Raw genomic sequence first — 15,168 nt, forward strand, 5'->3', positions numbered from 1 at the left:
AAAAGGTTTAAAAAGGTTAAAAAAGGTTTAAAAAGGTTAAAAAAGGTTTAAAAAGGTTAAAAATAAGGTAAAAAGGTGTAAGAAAGATTTAAAAAGGTTAAAAAAAAAGGTTTAAAGGAAAGGTAAAGAAAAAAGGTTTAAAACAAAGGTTAAAAAGACGTTTAAAGAAAAAGGTTAGAAAAGAGCACGGCGAAGGCGCTACGCTGCGAGGCGGGGCTGGCGGGTGCTGCCGGCGGCCGCAGCCCTATCCCGGGCCGGGCGGCGGGGGGCGGGCGGGGCCGGCCGGGCGGCGGGGGGCGCGGGGAGCCGGGCGCTGCCCCCGCCCGCAGCGCGGCGGCACCACCCGCCCGCCTCTCCCCGCGGCGCCGCCGCTGCCGGCCCCGCCGCTCCCGCTCCTCCTCCGCTCCGCAGTTTGCGTCTCTCCGCCGCCGCTCTCAGTCAGCGGCGGGGCCGCGGCGCGCAGTGTCCCCGGAGCCGGGCGCGGGGCGCAGCGGCCGCCCGCCCAGCCGCCGCCGTCCCCCTGCATGGCGGCCGCCCCGCAGCCCTAGCCGGCCCCCGCGGCCCGGGGGAAGGCGGCGGCGCGGGAGTCGCGGCCGGGGCGGCGGGGAAGTTGGCCGGAGGCGCTGCCCGCGGCTCTCCCGCCGCGGCAGCATGGCGCGGGGCGGCGGGCGGCAGGAGGCCGCTGCCGCTGCCCGGGGCCGCCGCCCGCGGGGCCGGGGGCCGCTCGGCCTCCTCTGCCTGGCGCTGCTCTGCGGGCTGGGCGCCGCCGAGGCGGAGTTCTCCATCCTGGACGAGGCGCAAGTTCTGGCCACCCAGATGAGGAAACTCGCCACCGAGGAGCTGGGGGTCGTCACCATGCAGGTATGGCCCGGCCCGGCCCGCGCCTCGCCTGGTTTTCCCTGCTTCCCTCCCTGCTTCCCTCCCTCCTCCGCACGCTCTTCCCGATTCCTGCTTCGCCCTTTCTTCGCTCGCTCCTTTTCTCCCCCCCCTCGCGCCCCGGCTCCTCCGCAAACTTTCCCTCCGCCTGCGCGGGCCGCCCGGCTCCCCCGGCCCCGCTCCCTCAGCCGCGGCGGGCGGCGGGGCGGGCTGAGGCGGCAGCGCGGGGCGCGGGCGGGCTCCGCGTTTGTTTGTACCGCACACAATAGAGGCGGGCGGGAGCGTGTGGCCCCCCGCAAGTCCCGAAGGGCCGGGTTTGCGGGAGGGGGGGCCGAGCCGGCCGTGGGGCTGACCTGCATCCCGCCCTTGCGTCCCGCTGGCCGGCAGCTGCGGGGAGCCGAGTCCTGCCCGAAAACGCTCGGCTTGGGGTAAAGAAACGCTGCCCGGCCCGACAAGTTTATTCGGATGCTGTAATTCGCGTCGGGATTTGGGTGAAGGTAGTAGTGAGGAGTTATTCGCATCCCGACCTCGGAGGCTGCATCCTGGTGGGGTGACGTGTGCAGGGTGCTCAGCGCAGGGTGCTCAGCGCAGGGTGCTCAGCGCAGGGTGCTCAGCGCAGGGTGCTCAGCGCAGGGTGCTGTGTACGGGGGCTGTGCTGGCCCCAGCTATCGGCCACCGACCCTCTGGGGCAGTCGCGGGGATGTGAAATCAGATCCCCAGCGGCGCTGAGGGGAAGGTATGGTCAGTAGCAAATGCAGTTTTAAAAGCCTCCCCATGTGAAAAGGAGACACTTTCAGAGGATCAGCAGGGGTCTCTACCCAAATGGCCTTTTATCTTCTCTAAACTGGCTTCATTCTCTCACCTCTGAAACATCTTTGTGTTGGCCGGCCTCCTAGGGCTGCGTTTTGTCCAGGAAAACACTGAGCTGTCTCTTGTCCTTGATGCTAAGAAGACGTGGATTTAAATAACTTCACTTAACAAGGTATATTATTGATGTACTGAATTCAAGGAAGTCACTTTTTTTTTTTTTCCTGTGCCGTGCATACGCATGCATGTATTCCCCCTCAAAAGACCCCAGCGTAATCCTGTAAATGGTAGAGTCTCTGCCTACCGCAAATTAAGTCAGTATAATTGTAGCACTAAATCTGCCTGGTGTTAAAAAAAAGCAACACACGATCATCTCAACACTTTCTGTCTTTAAAAAAGCAACTCATAAACACGTACATTGTTACCTTGCTGCCATACACCAGCTAACCTTAGGATGAGCCAGGTTTTCTTTCCAAGAACTGTGCGGCTGATACGAACTCGGGAACAATCTGGATGCCGGTGTGCAGGATGCTAGTAATGTTAAAACTGTTTACTGTTAGTTGGATATTTAAGACCCCAAAGTAATTTAATGCAGTGAAACTGGTAGTTAAACTCTGAAACCCCTATTCATATGGAGCTCTATTTTTACATGCTTAATATTTTGGCTGTCTTAACTCCCATCAAGCTAATGCGCAGCCTGTCCTTTGCTCGCCCCTGTAACATTATTACAGCTGTTTAAGATTAAAAACCGGTGGGAACAAACCTCCCCTGATTTTAGAAGCTTCTTTGCTGACCTCCTACAGTAGAACGAAAAATGTTATGACATGTGTCACTGCAGCCCATGCTTCTCACTCGATTTTTAGGGCAGAAATTTCCCCGCTCAGGCAGGGCCGGGTGTAGCTGGTACAGAATTATCCTTTTCTCCCCGCTCGCGCAGGGCTGTTGGGGAGGTGGTGGTGGGTGCCTGGTGCCAACCGGTGGATTCCCTGTGCTGCAGGACTGTCGGCACAGTGGGGATGCTCAGGGCGATGTAAACAGGTGCCGTAGTGAGGCTGCACCTGGGCAGAAAGGAGGAGGGGAGGGGGGTTTGGAAGAAAAACGATGGAGCTTTCAGGCTTTAATTAGATATAAATCTAGGGGTGTTGCCCTGGGTTTAGAGGGCGACATGGAGGCAAGGCCCTAAATCAGGACCTAGTGAGAGGAAGTTGCGGTAGTGAGAGGAAGGATTAGTAACCAACCATTTGGGAGATGCGGTTTTATTTAGTTTCATAAACTGTAGAGGAGGAAGCGTCAGGGTTTAATGCTTCCCTTGCATGCTGTCTTCGTGCTTTGGTCCTTGCCAGCTGTGTCTCCCACGTCTGCAGATCCTGGTAATAGGCAGGAGGTGGTGTCACCCGCTGCCGGAGTGGGACATGACGGTGGGAGAGGGCTTTGAAGGAAGGATAGGTCGAGCTGGATGTGGGGAGGAAGCATCCAATGAGTGAAGGAGCAGGTGGAGATGCTTAAGTAGAGTGAAGGTGAGAGGTTGGTTTGGGTGTGTTTTGAGTCTGGAGAAAGAGAAAATTGTAGACAGAGCCTCCATAAGTGCAGGAAGGGAGGATAAGGTGGAGCCTCCAGAGCGGACACTAGAGGAGCAAGTGGAAGAGGTAAGAGAAGAACCACAAAATTTGTGAGCCTTAAATGCCTGTGAAAAGGGGCAGGGTGTAATGAATATGGAAGTTGGGAGATGGAAAATAGGTTAGATTTCTGCTGGAGCAGCCATCGGTGCTATAAACAAGATCTGTCTCCTCCGTGCAGTATCTACTTCTTGTGATACATTCTTCCTTTACCAGTGTTTCATGTAATTAGTCCAACAGCAACAAGGACTTAGTGTTTTTAATCAAATTGCATTATTTTGCATTGTTGAGAGGAACGAGGTGCATATACGTCTGTGTTGTAATACAGGCTGAAGCTACGGGAAGGATGAGGATGAGAGGGATTTCTGATGTCAGCATCAGTCTGACAATTGTTTCTGGCACTCACACCACTGCTTTCTATTTATAGACACTTGCATGAGTGTAGTCTCTTTGACTACTACTTTTAAGTAATGCTTTGTTTTCTCACACATGTAAGTGCTCTGATTTCATATACAATTTCATTCCTTGATTATGGTGCTATGTAGAGCAGCTGAGGGTAATGTAATGCAGGTGACAAATCAGGAGGTGCATCACTTGCTGAATGTATTGGACAGCAGTTTAACAGTTTCTTATTTAAGTTTAAAATTAGAATATACACATTTGTATCATACGAAGTACTCGGTAAGAACATGTGTTGGGTGCGGCAGTGCAGAAGGACTTGTGGGTTCTTGGGTGTCTGTGTATTACCATCCTGGGTGTCGTTTCTCCAGGAGTGGTTAAATATAGAAAGTTCGATTGTCTGGCTTCCTCTGTTGCACTGATTAATTATTGTTCCCACTTTGTTTGACAGTTCTACCAAAAGCACAGTGAATGACATCGCTGTATCTTATATCACATGTATTTCCTTTTATGCTTCAGGGTGTGGGGTGGTGCATATGCGGATGTGCTTGCACTTCCCCCCCCCCAAGGAATAGAGTTGATCTATGTATAAGTTCTTCCCAAAGTTCATCAACGGTTCTTCCAAATTAACCAGAAACCACCACACCATGATCTCTCACTCTTCCCTCCCCTTCCTGCAGGACAGCAGGTGCCGCACTGTGGCAGCGGCAGGAGGAGAAGCCGCTGGTTCGCGGGGTGCTGTGCCCACAGCAGGTGTACCTACAGTCACCTGTAACTGTTACCTTCTTTTTTTGTTAGCTAGAGCTGACAGCATTGGCAGTGTCCGTATCATTATAGGGAGCAGCTTTTGGCAGCAGGCTGCATCCGTGCAAGGCAGCGTGCACTCATGTCTCTGCTTGCTGGTCTGAGCAGCCGTATTACTTATTACACAGCAGACTACATCTTAAATAGACTAATGTCATGACTCGCAGAAGGCTGGAGCTTGGTCAACGCGTGGCTCATGTGGCAGTCCTATAATATATTTTCCTGGGCAGAGCTGACACTCGGCAGTAATTAAAAGCTAAGCACCTATCATACTAAAATAAATTGCTGGTTGTGGCATGACCTGGTCTGCTGGTGGATTTTAACCGCCATCCCTGTTACCTGTCTTCTCTGGCCTGGTTGAAAGTACAGAGTAGGTTGTTGGTTGAAACAACTGAAATTCTTTGGTTGGGAGGTGTAAACAGGAAAAGAATAAATCAGAACTTTTGTGAGCATTTGGTTTCATTTTGGCAAGGTTTAACCCTCTAAATCTGCATGGGGCATCCAAGGTGAGGACTATTTTTTGATAGTGCGGGACAAGGCAACATTTCCACCTCTGAAACAGGGATATAAAACTTGCAGTGAGACTTGAAAGGATTGAGCAGTGCTTTGAAGATGAAAAGCATTGTTAAGTGCTTCTATAACTTTCAAAATGCATGTTGGTGTTTCTAGCCAGGTAGTAACAAAAGTTACAGGCCCAGAGGGCCCTGAGTATTTTTGAAGGCAGCTCTGCCATCTTAATCCTTTACGCTTACTCTGTGAAGGAAGCACGGCCCTTTCTCATTGTGTATAACTGATCTTGGAGGTTGGAAGGAAAAAAAATGCAATTTGAATCCGAAAACAGCGGTTTGCTGGTCATTTTTTCCCAATTTGGCGCTTGTAGGTTTGGTGCTGCTTTTCCCTCCTTATTATAGTAATACTGGTTCAAGTGATGTAGTGATGTGTAAAATAACAAACTGCGTAGTACAAGTTTCTCCAGGTCGATTGGCAAGTGTATTGTTTATTTATTTTACTAATAACTTGTCTGGCCTTAGGTTTTTCAAGAAGAAAAGACTATGCACAGACCAGAATGACGTGGAGACAGGGAGATGTCCGGGGGTTTATACAGGGAGGATGCCCTGACACCCTTGTTCTGAGAAATCCACGTTCTTTGAAGATTTCTGGGTGATGGCAAATAGTTGCAGTCACCAGAACTGTTCATTTGTTTAATCTCTCTGAAAATGAACACTGACAGAATAGAGTATTGTTTTTTTTCTAATGGGATGGTCTTCTGGCTAATGGCAGAGGATTTACAGCTCTGAGAGATAAATCCCATTTTGAGCTGTGCTGCAGACCAGTTGAAATGCCAGAACCGTGGTTCTCTATCTCTGAAATCAGGGGTTTCACGCAATTCCACACTTATTTCTATGGGTATTTACAAATAAATGTCAGTGACTGTGAGGTTCTTGCACAACAAGTGATGTACCTGGACCTCTGTGGACCCTCAGCCAAATGACAGCACAGAAAACCTCTTCCCCACCCGCCCCCCACCGCCCTTTTACTTTCAGGTTGTTTCCAGCTTGTGAAGCTGAAATACAATAGAAAAATGTAAGTAAGGAGGGCTGATAAATGTTTGACTGTATTTTTCTTTTTGTTTTAATTATTATTTGGCAGTACTGCACCCTTTAGTAATAATTACAGAGTAGAAACCAGTCGAGTAAAACCTCATCTGTTTTACATGATTATGTCTTGGTTTGAATCCAGCTACAGCAGCCTTTTTCAAGGCTTTCTGAAAGCCCAAGACTGCAGCAGTTTTTTATCCTGTTCCACATGGATTCTTTTTTTTCCAGCATGAAACATTTCAAAAAGATAGAGAGAGGTCCTGGTGGAAGGACAGTGAAAATGGCAGCGCTTAGGAGACCGAATCTGAATTTTTAATTAGGCTTTGAGTTGTTTCTTCAAAGTGTCGGGACATTGTTAGTGATGTAAGTCTTGTTGCATTAGTGGAGACTGACATTTTGCTTCAAACAGGGAGAATGCAGCTGTCCTGTGCAGATAAAAGTTGCCAAGTGTGGTGCAGCAAGGTGGGTTGGTAGATAATTAGCCGTCCCCTGCACTGCTGCGACGAAGGACCCTGCTAGCCATGGCGGGGACTGGAGGGGTTATTAGCAGCAAGAAATCCAAGTATGCTGTGAAGTGATTGGGAATCTCTCAGCTGTGGCAGGGCTGATAACATGTATGTTAAGAAGGCACAAAAGTAGATACAGCACGTGTTAGCCCTCTTTTTTTCTTGGCTTAATTCAGTAGAGGAAGAATGGTTAGTGCATGATGATCTGAACATAGTGGGGAAGCTGCTCTGCTGCCGGTAGCTTGGCCAGGCACTGGTCAGAAAAAAATCTAATGCTGTCAAGCAATGTGGAGTGCCTCACCTTCTTTCAGACAGAAAGGCAAGATATGTTTGAGAATGGAGGGAGATACAAAGTGTTAAAGGACTTCTTTTGTGTGTGTGTGTGTGTGTTTAGCAGTTATTCTGCTGTGTCTGTGGCTAAAGGGAAGTATTAACAGATTTTTTTAAAAAACAATTATTCTTTTCTGTTCATTGATGATTGCTGAAAAATGGACAAAGAAATGATTGGAGCCTTGTCAGTTCAGTACCCTTACGTGTGGAAGTGCCCAGCTGTAAGGAAGTACTCTGGATTTCTGTATCTCCTTTGTCAGGGCACTCCAGTGTGACCTGCTCAAGGCTGGGGTGCAGGGCTCCCCGAGTGCAAGCCTGGCTCTGTGAAGCCTGCTAACGGCAGCGCTTCATGGATCCGAGCTTATGGGGGCTTTGCTGGGGACTTCAGTAAGGGTTGGATAATGTTCGAGGAATTATTTATTTCTATGTAGTTGAGTAGGAAAACACTAACTTTTTTTTTTTTTTCATTTTTCCTGTACACAGATAACATAGCTTAAAAATTGAAATTTACGTAGCTTATTTGATGTATCAGTTTTTGTTTTGTATGTCAAAAATTCTGTTGAGGTTTTGACTAATAGCTGTACTACCTCTTCTTGTGTTGTAGGCTTAATGCAGAATAAAGTGTAAAATTGTAAAGTATGGAGGGATTGCATTCTGCAGTCATTCTTTTCCTGTAGTTTATTGTTGTTCAATACTATGCAGTGTTAATCTGAAAGGATATCCTTCTGCACTCCTTCCCATGGAAAAGAGAGTTTAATAACATCGTTACTTACCCAGTGTCTGTTGTGAAGACATGTCTTTTCTTATATAAAATAGAGTGCATGCTAAGTCATTGCTTGAATCTTGCGTTATGTGTGCTCTTCCCTGGTGCAGATTTCTGAACAAGGCTATATGTCTAATTTTGCAGAGAAAAATCTCAGCTGACTTTTGAAATAATCATCGTGCACAAGTCAATGATACTCATTTCCAATCCCATGAAAAGTTTTAATGGAGTCACTTCTACCAACTTGTAAGGTCTCTTTAGAGTCTCCCAAGTGATTTTGCAAAAGTATATTTGCACAATTACAATCATTAGCAAAACCAAACTATTACGTCTCCCTTTACCAGCTTCTCAGCCAAAGCAGCTGATAAAACCAGCTTTTTACTAGTGCTGTTTCCCTCCGAGCACACAGTTTTGCTCAGCTTTGACTATGTGAAATGAGGCTGCAACCACTCTATGAGAAGAGCAAAAAAAGCCCTGACACCTTTTTGAGAAAAGCTGTAATTTTACTTTCAACATTTCTGTGGAGTTGTCTGGCCAGTGCTTTCTGTCCGGTTTTGGCCACCTTTTGCACATACTCCTGCAATGCAGCAGGAATTTTTGGCTATACTTACGATCGTCGCAGGTGGGAATGAGGCCAGGGAAAAGGGCTTTAAAATAGACACATCTGGAAGTTGCCATAAAAGTTTCTAGAAGCTTGAATGCCTTAAGCAGAATTTCTTGTGCGTTCACCCTGGTAGGGTTATGAGAGTATTTTTGTGCCATTTTTTGTGGATTTCAGACCAGGTTGCATGTGAAGGTAAGTTCAGCTTGGTGGTGACAATATGACTTTACCACACCAAAGGGCTGAGGTGCTCCCACGACCTCCCTGTCTCTGGTTCGGTCGCTGCTTTTCTTGCTTTTAGCAAAGGAAGCATTAGAAATATTTCCTCTTGGGCTGTGCTTTCACCTCAGAAGTAATATTGAACAAAACCTGGGGAGGTGTTTGTGGTGATGGGGTGGAGGGGAGAAGGGACAGACTCCCCAAAATAGCTATAGTGGGAGCCTGTTTGCCTGGGGCAAATCCAGGCTCCAAGCCAAGGCTGGAAAGGGTTTACCAGCCCTTGGGAAGGTTGTGCGGAGAGCCAGGAGGGCTCTTTGCCTTTTGTTGGAAAATAAAGGAACCCCAAATTATGTGGGTCAGGAACGTAAGATTTTACGATAGCAGACTTTCCTTTTGGGTGAGGGTAGCATTTCATACTAAAATGAACAGCAAGCTAGCGAAATATCTTGATTTTAACCAAATAAGCAGCAGTCTTCACCAGTTCTTTCCCAGAAGCCATGTTGGCACAAAGAAGATCAGCTGTATGGTCCCTGCCTGCTTGTGATCATTTTTTCTCCTTACCCCTTACCACATGATGGCAGATGGGTGTGAAAACTGATCAAATAGTGCTGCAGCTGCAGGGAGGGGTATTCAGCAGCATTGGGATGGCGGTGTGGCCAGCAGTAATGGCAGAGTTGTCCCTGGCCAGGGACCATTCCAGCATACCGTGCCATCTCCGCTGCATTCCAGGTAGTGCGCTCCACTGTGGGGTGGTTCAGCTCGCTGGTGCATCCCAAACCTGGCTGCTTTTGGAACAGGAGAGAGCCCAAGTCCTCAGCAGAGACTGGTTGTGCTTGACTTGCACTAGCACTGTTTTGCCTCAAAACAGCGAGGAAGAAAAAAACCCCACGTCATGTGATGCTTTTTGGACAAAAGTAGATGCTGAGGTGTTGATTCATTGGCAGGCATCAGGTGAGGAGCACTTTCTGGGAATACTCTGCACAGACACCTTGGTATGGCTACAGAGCATGTGCTTTTTGGGAGCAAAATGAAGTTTGCCTGAAGTGTTTGCTTTCAGTGGTCGTCTGTCCATTGCAAATCAACATGCATGCAAATGCTGATGGAAGATTAGCACAGAAGAATGTAGTTTTCAGGCTATTTTTATTGTTTTATTCATGGTCAGTGAACTAGCACGTTGTTTTCCCTTGTTTTTCCCAGTATGGAAGTCATACGGGGCTTCTGACATTTGATTTTGGAGACCTAAACACAATTTGGAGGAAAAGAAAGACGCAGGATCTCTCCTCGTTGCAAGGAGCGTAAAGCGGAGGAGGAAGAGCTGCTTCAAGTCAGTGCGTCCTAGATTGTTGTTGAGTATTTTGTTAGTGAGGCTGAACGCGGGTGTGTGGTCTGCAGGTTCAGCTCCCAGTTGACAACAGCTGGCACAGTCAAGCCCTTGTGGACCGGCATATTTGAGAGAGGCCAAACCAATGTTTTTGAGGCAGAATTTTTGTGTTACATGGAAGTCATATGAAACATAAAATAAAGGTGTTTATTAATTTAAGGATAATATATTTAGCAACTTCAACAATGAAAGGATATTTAATTTAAATATCCTACGACTGTGGTCTAGGTAGACAACTTCCTTGGGCATACTGTTTGCCTAAAGAAGCATGCGTAATGTGAATTTCTTCGTTGTCTTTCATTTCTTTTGCCAGTGGCTATCCAGGACTGTCAGGTGTGATGAGAGGTTCATTCCTTTGGTCTGGTTTGGTGGAGTTTGGCTACAGAGGACAATTTACAGGGAAAACTGCACTTTCTGGTGCAGGCAGGAAGACAGGAATAAGTACTGAGGATGGCTCATTTGTCACATTATCTAGCAGTGGTCAGGCGTCTGTTTTTAAATTGCAAATTTTGAAGTCTTTCATCTTTAGATTAAAATTAGAAAATGCTATTCCTGGATACACGGTCTTTTGTGTCTGGCTTGTAGGAGGTCATGATTTAAAAGGAAAAACCCATTTGAACAAAGTTAATATTCAAATACATTGCAGGAGGAAGGTGAAAATAGCAAACTTTTAAAACTTAGCTTCACCAAAGTTGAAGTTGCAAATATAAAGCTAACCACCATTCAGGAGCCTACCTTCTCTTGTCAGTTACGGCTTAGTAGTGTAATTTGGGAAACAATGTAGTCTATTCTTAATGTTTTATTTTTGACTAAAATGAAACTATCATTGTAAATCACAATATTCCATCTCTTCCTTTTGAATTCTGCTGCTGTTGTATTTTATGTAGCCCTAGATGATTTCGGTAGCTGCTCTGAGGGATATGCTTGATGGTCTTGAAGTTGTTAAAATCAGTCAGCTGAAGATCCAGCTGTTCTTGGCAGAGGTACCCGTGCTGTGCTGAGCTTGCTGCTGGGACTGTGGGATTTTGTTCCAAAAGTTGTATTTGGTTTTTGACATTTCAGATATCGACATACAGATGATACTGTATTTCCATTAAAACTACTGGATGCAAAGCTAAAATTAAAATAACCCCAACATAGTCATGACAGTAGGTAACTAACTTAATAGAAATGACTAGTTGTTTAATTCTGTTTGGTGAGAAAATGAATCTAATGACTTTTACAACTCTACTGATTCACCATGATGTCACATAAATGTAATTTTGCCTCCCCCTTCGTATTTATGTATTCAGTAAGCTGTTGACTGTAAGTCTAGAAATACATTAAAAAAAAACACATTCTGGTAATTGCAACCTCAGACTTTCAAATGCTTCTTTTTCATACATATCCAAGAATAGAAAGTCAGCCTCCAAAAATAAATTAAACCTGACATACATCACCATGGTTTTCAGTGCTTGAAATGGAGGATTTCTCTTTGAGGAGGAGAGGTGCAACAGCTATTTTGGGAAGGGAAGGGAAGACTTGGAGTCAGGATGAGATGAATGCAGACCTGCTTGTGAAGGCTTGTTTGAAAAGTAAGAAAGACCTGCTGAGTGTGCTCTCTGCTTCGAGTGTGTTGCCTGGATGATTCAATAGAGCCTGAAAATTCACACGAAAGGAGAAGACGCAAAAAAAAGCAGCTAGAAAGGGATAGCACAGTCATTAAAAAATTTTAGTAGAGAATGCGTTGTTTTGGGGGTTCTTTGAAAATGTAAGGAAAGCATTGTCCCCTCTGAGCTAAGTTTGATGAGAGCTGCTTTGATAAATGTGCATGTAGTGTAGGTCAGGCATATTTCAGGCTCTTACCTGGTTTTTATTAATCCACATCTTGGTGCAACTTTGATACAAAAAAAATATGTTATTGTGTGTCCGTACAAAAAAATCTTATTGTGTGTTCAAGACCTTTGACCCCAACCCTTCACTCGTTGGGAAGCCTAAGGGGTTCCCATTGAGTTGTACTTAAGGCGCTCTTGTGCAGACCGAAGGTGCAGCAGAGCTGGGTTTCTGCTGCCTTCCAGCATTGCTCCACCATTTCCTAGTTTGCTGCTTTTGTGTCGTTTTTGCTGTTCCCTGTCTGCTTGCTTTCCAGTACTGTCAGCGTGCTGGAAGCGGTTTCCCTGCCTGTCAGCGCTGGATGAGCACTAAGGCCTCCTCCGTGTGACGTGTGTGGGGCCGAGGTGGTCAGTTCCCAGCTCTGGTATGGCAGATGGACACACCTCTCTGATCGGCACAAGAAATAACATGATTGTGACAGATCTCCTGAAATTTTGCATTTAATGGAAGATATCCCTGAGGGGCTGGCAGCGAGCTGGATGGACGCCTGGGGCTGTGAATGCATAGGCCTACAGAGCACTGTCTGCCTGATGAAACCCAGCAGTTTTGCAACCATCCACTCTTCCTCTGTGCCCACAATGAGGAGCTGGGCTGGGTTTTGCCACCGCTGCTAGGAAATTACATTTCATTTTAATACTGAAAACAGATTTATAGCCTTCTTGGGATTCTTGCTCTGAAATAGGGCCCAACGCTAACACTGGCTCTAACCTTAAGTCTGATTGCCTGCATGTCCAAAAATACATTTAAAATATTAAAACCTTGCTGTAGCAAGTCTGCGGGCTGGCAGTGTGGCTAGCTGCAGATCCTGCAAAGGCCGGTATGTGAAGCTGGCGTATGGCCATACCCATGCTGGTGAAGATTGTCAACTTGTGGCCTTGCTTTGATGCAGAAAGAAAAAAGACAGATTCTAGGTTTTTTTGCCTTTTGGGGGACAGAAAATAACTTGCTTTCTTACAGGGCTGGCAGGAATTTATGTCTACCTGACTTAGTTATTCAAAATCTTGGGAGATGCTGAGCCCCTGTGGGCAAAGGAAAGGGAGGAAGAAGATGAAGAAAGGGGTATAACGGAGAAAGTGGATAAAGTGGCTGTTTACTACTTTAGTTTTGATGAGAGCAGGAGTAAGTACTCAGGAATGGCAGCTCGCCCGTTCATTGTAATGCCATGCTAAAAGAACAAGCTCTAATCAAAGTTATTTATTTATTTGTTTGTTTGTTTGTTTGTTTTTAAGCTTTCCTACTGCCAGCCTGCTGTGTCTGTCCTCTGAGCATCACTTTTGGTGCAGGTACGCTGCCTGGGCTTGAATCGTCCTTCCTGTTTTATCCCTGAACAGTGCCCAAAGCAGAGTGGTCGTGGTCTGAGGTGCCTGTGTGTCACCAAATACAGAAATGTAAGCATTAAAATGTAGAAAGTACACCTTAAGCTCTCATTGTGGGTACCAGACCTATTCGAGTATTACTGCCGAGGAGTTGCAAAGCATTCCCAGCTACTCATTTTAAACCCCAGTTTTCTAGTAATAGACTTGAAAATCTTATTGTGTAGTTGAGTTAGTGACTGAGTCTTCACTTTATAATCTCTTTATAAAAATGTATGCACATTAACAGAACTTATTTAATAGACACACTGCCTAGATGAAAGGGGGCTTTGTGGAAGGAGGCTTTTGTGCGTTTCTGGATCTCTCAGCAATTCCTGCGGAGCTTCCCAAGTCTGGCTGACACCGAGCAGCAGAGGAAAAGACCTTCTCGCTTTCAGCTTGAATGGAGAATAATGGGGAGTGAGGTGGAGTGGGGGAGGGAACCCCGCTCGCCTACGCGGGGGTGATTGGTATGGGCACTCACCAGCCGAGCATTTAACACATTTAGTTCTTCCTACCCCCAGCTGGGGCTTTGCATTTGCAATGAGCTCTGTGCTACCCTGGCAGCACAAGTGGGTCTGCATCAACAATAGCGGCTTCCCAGCCCGGTGAAATTGAGACAACTTTTCTCAGCCCAGGTAGTCCCTGTATTTCTTGTTTGGTTCATGGATCAGGTTTGTCTGTAATGGCCACTTACCAGAATAGCATTAGATTCATTTATTTCTATAAAAATTGAGATCTGATGTTGTCTTTCATCTTCTGTTTAATCTCTTGGCTGGAGTTTGGTATTTTTTTTCTGTCTGTGGTTCACCATGGATTCTTGTTGAGAAAATGGTTTTCTTTCTCAAAAGATAAGGCTGTAAGGTCGAGGATATGTTTGGTTTGACCTGGCAAATGTCTTCATGAGAATAAGAATCTAGTGGACATCTAATTAAGTTTCCCCCAATAGCAAGAACTAAACAACAAAAAAAGTCCTTAAGTTCTCTGATAAAGACATCCCCTTTTGCAGTTGCTGCTGATTGATGCGCTCTGTGGGGCTGCAGGGAGAGAGTGCTACACCTTAGTCCTGTAGTGAGGACCCCAGAAAATCTATTCCCGTTTGGAAATATCTTGAGTAAAGATTCACAGAGGAGATTCTTGGAGGGGGGGGGGGGGGGGGGGGGGGGGGGCGGGGGCGGGTGCAAAAAAAGCTTCACACTTTTGATTAGGATGATAAAGCTGACAGATGTGATTGTGGTCCTTTGGAGTAGGGTTTCTGATTTGGTCAGATGGTCTGTGCCTGGTGGGAAAGGTAGGTGTGTTCTGTATGCTCTTTCTTGCTGGTTGCTGTACAAATACTGCTCACACATTTCTAAGAAAACAGCCAGATGAGGAAGGAGCCAGGGGCTGCTGGTGGTTGGGTACCTCCAGACAGATAGCAGTAACTTGCAGTGTACCTCACCTCTCCTTGCCTTGGACCCCAGCCACCTTGCCTTCATCCAGTTCCTCGTATTTACCCGTGGGTTTTCAGCTGCGATCACAGCTGGAGACTCGTGGTGTCAAGGAAGAGCAAAAGTAGGTCTGTGTCTGGCTTGAGTTGGGTGTCTGCGGGTTCCCCCAAAGGGTAAAGCAGTTGGTTGTGCGGTGGCTGAGAGCGAAAGCTGAGGACTGGGTTACACCCAGGTACCTTCAAAGAGGTATGAAGGTATTATATTGGAAAGTGTCGCAAGAGGAACACGTGTGGCCAAATCTGAAGTGAATCAGGGGTGAAAGGCAGTGGGCTGGGCTCTCCCTGTTCCTGTAATGACTTGAAAGCACTTGTCTTGGGATAAACTGGAATATTATGCATTGATGTCACTATTCTGTTTGAGAATTTAATCTTGAGAGTTGAAAAAAGCTTTTTGAGAGAAATCACTCAACACTTCTTTTGGCCAGCAGTCCCAGCATGAGCACACAGCATTTCTCTGTATAAAATCAAGTGTACACCAACCTGTTAGCTTTCGAATGAAGGCATAATCCCTTGCTAGGCATGCTTGTAAATGGATGCATTCCAGCTATTGTGCAC

At 46.5% G+C, this 15,168-nt stretch overlaps 1 protein-coding gene across 1 annotated transcript in view; it reads left to right on the forward strand.

The window, feature by feature from the left end:
- The first annotated feature begins 331 nt into the window (after positions 1-331).
- The window catches only part of CACHD1 (cache domain containing 1), a 113,292-nt gene continuing 98,455 nt past the window's right edge, over positions 332-15,168 (forward strand). Inside the window, exon 1 of the mRNA XM_027792679.2 lies at positions 332-861. Coding sequence (XP_027648480.2) covers positions 652-861 — 210 coding nt within the window. The 5' untranslated portion in view covers positions 332-651. The remainder of the gene's footprint in view (positions 862-15,168) is intronic.

The sequence above is a fragment of the Falco peregrinus genome, chromosome 10 (assembly GCF_023634155.1).
Source record: "Falco peregrinus isolate bFalPer1 chromosome 10, bFalPer1.pri, whole genome shotgun sequence".
In the NCBI taxonomy this organism is placed as follows: Eukaryota; Metazoa; Chordata; class Aves; order Falconiformes; family Falconidae; genus Falco; species Falco peregrinus.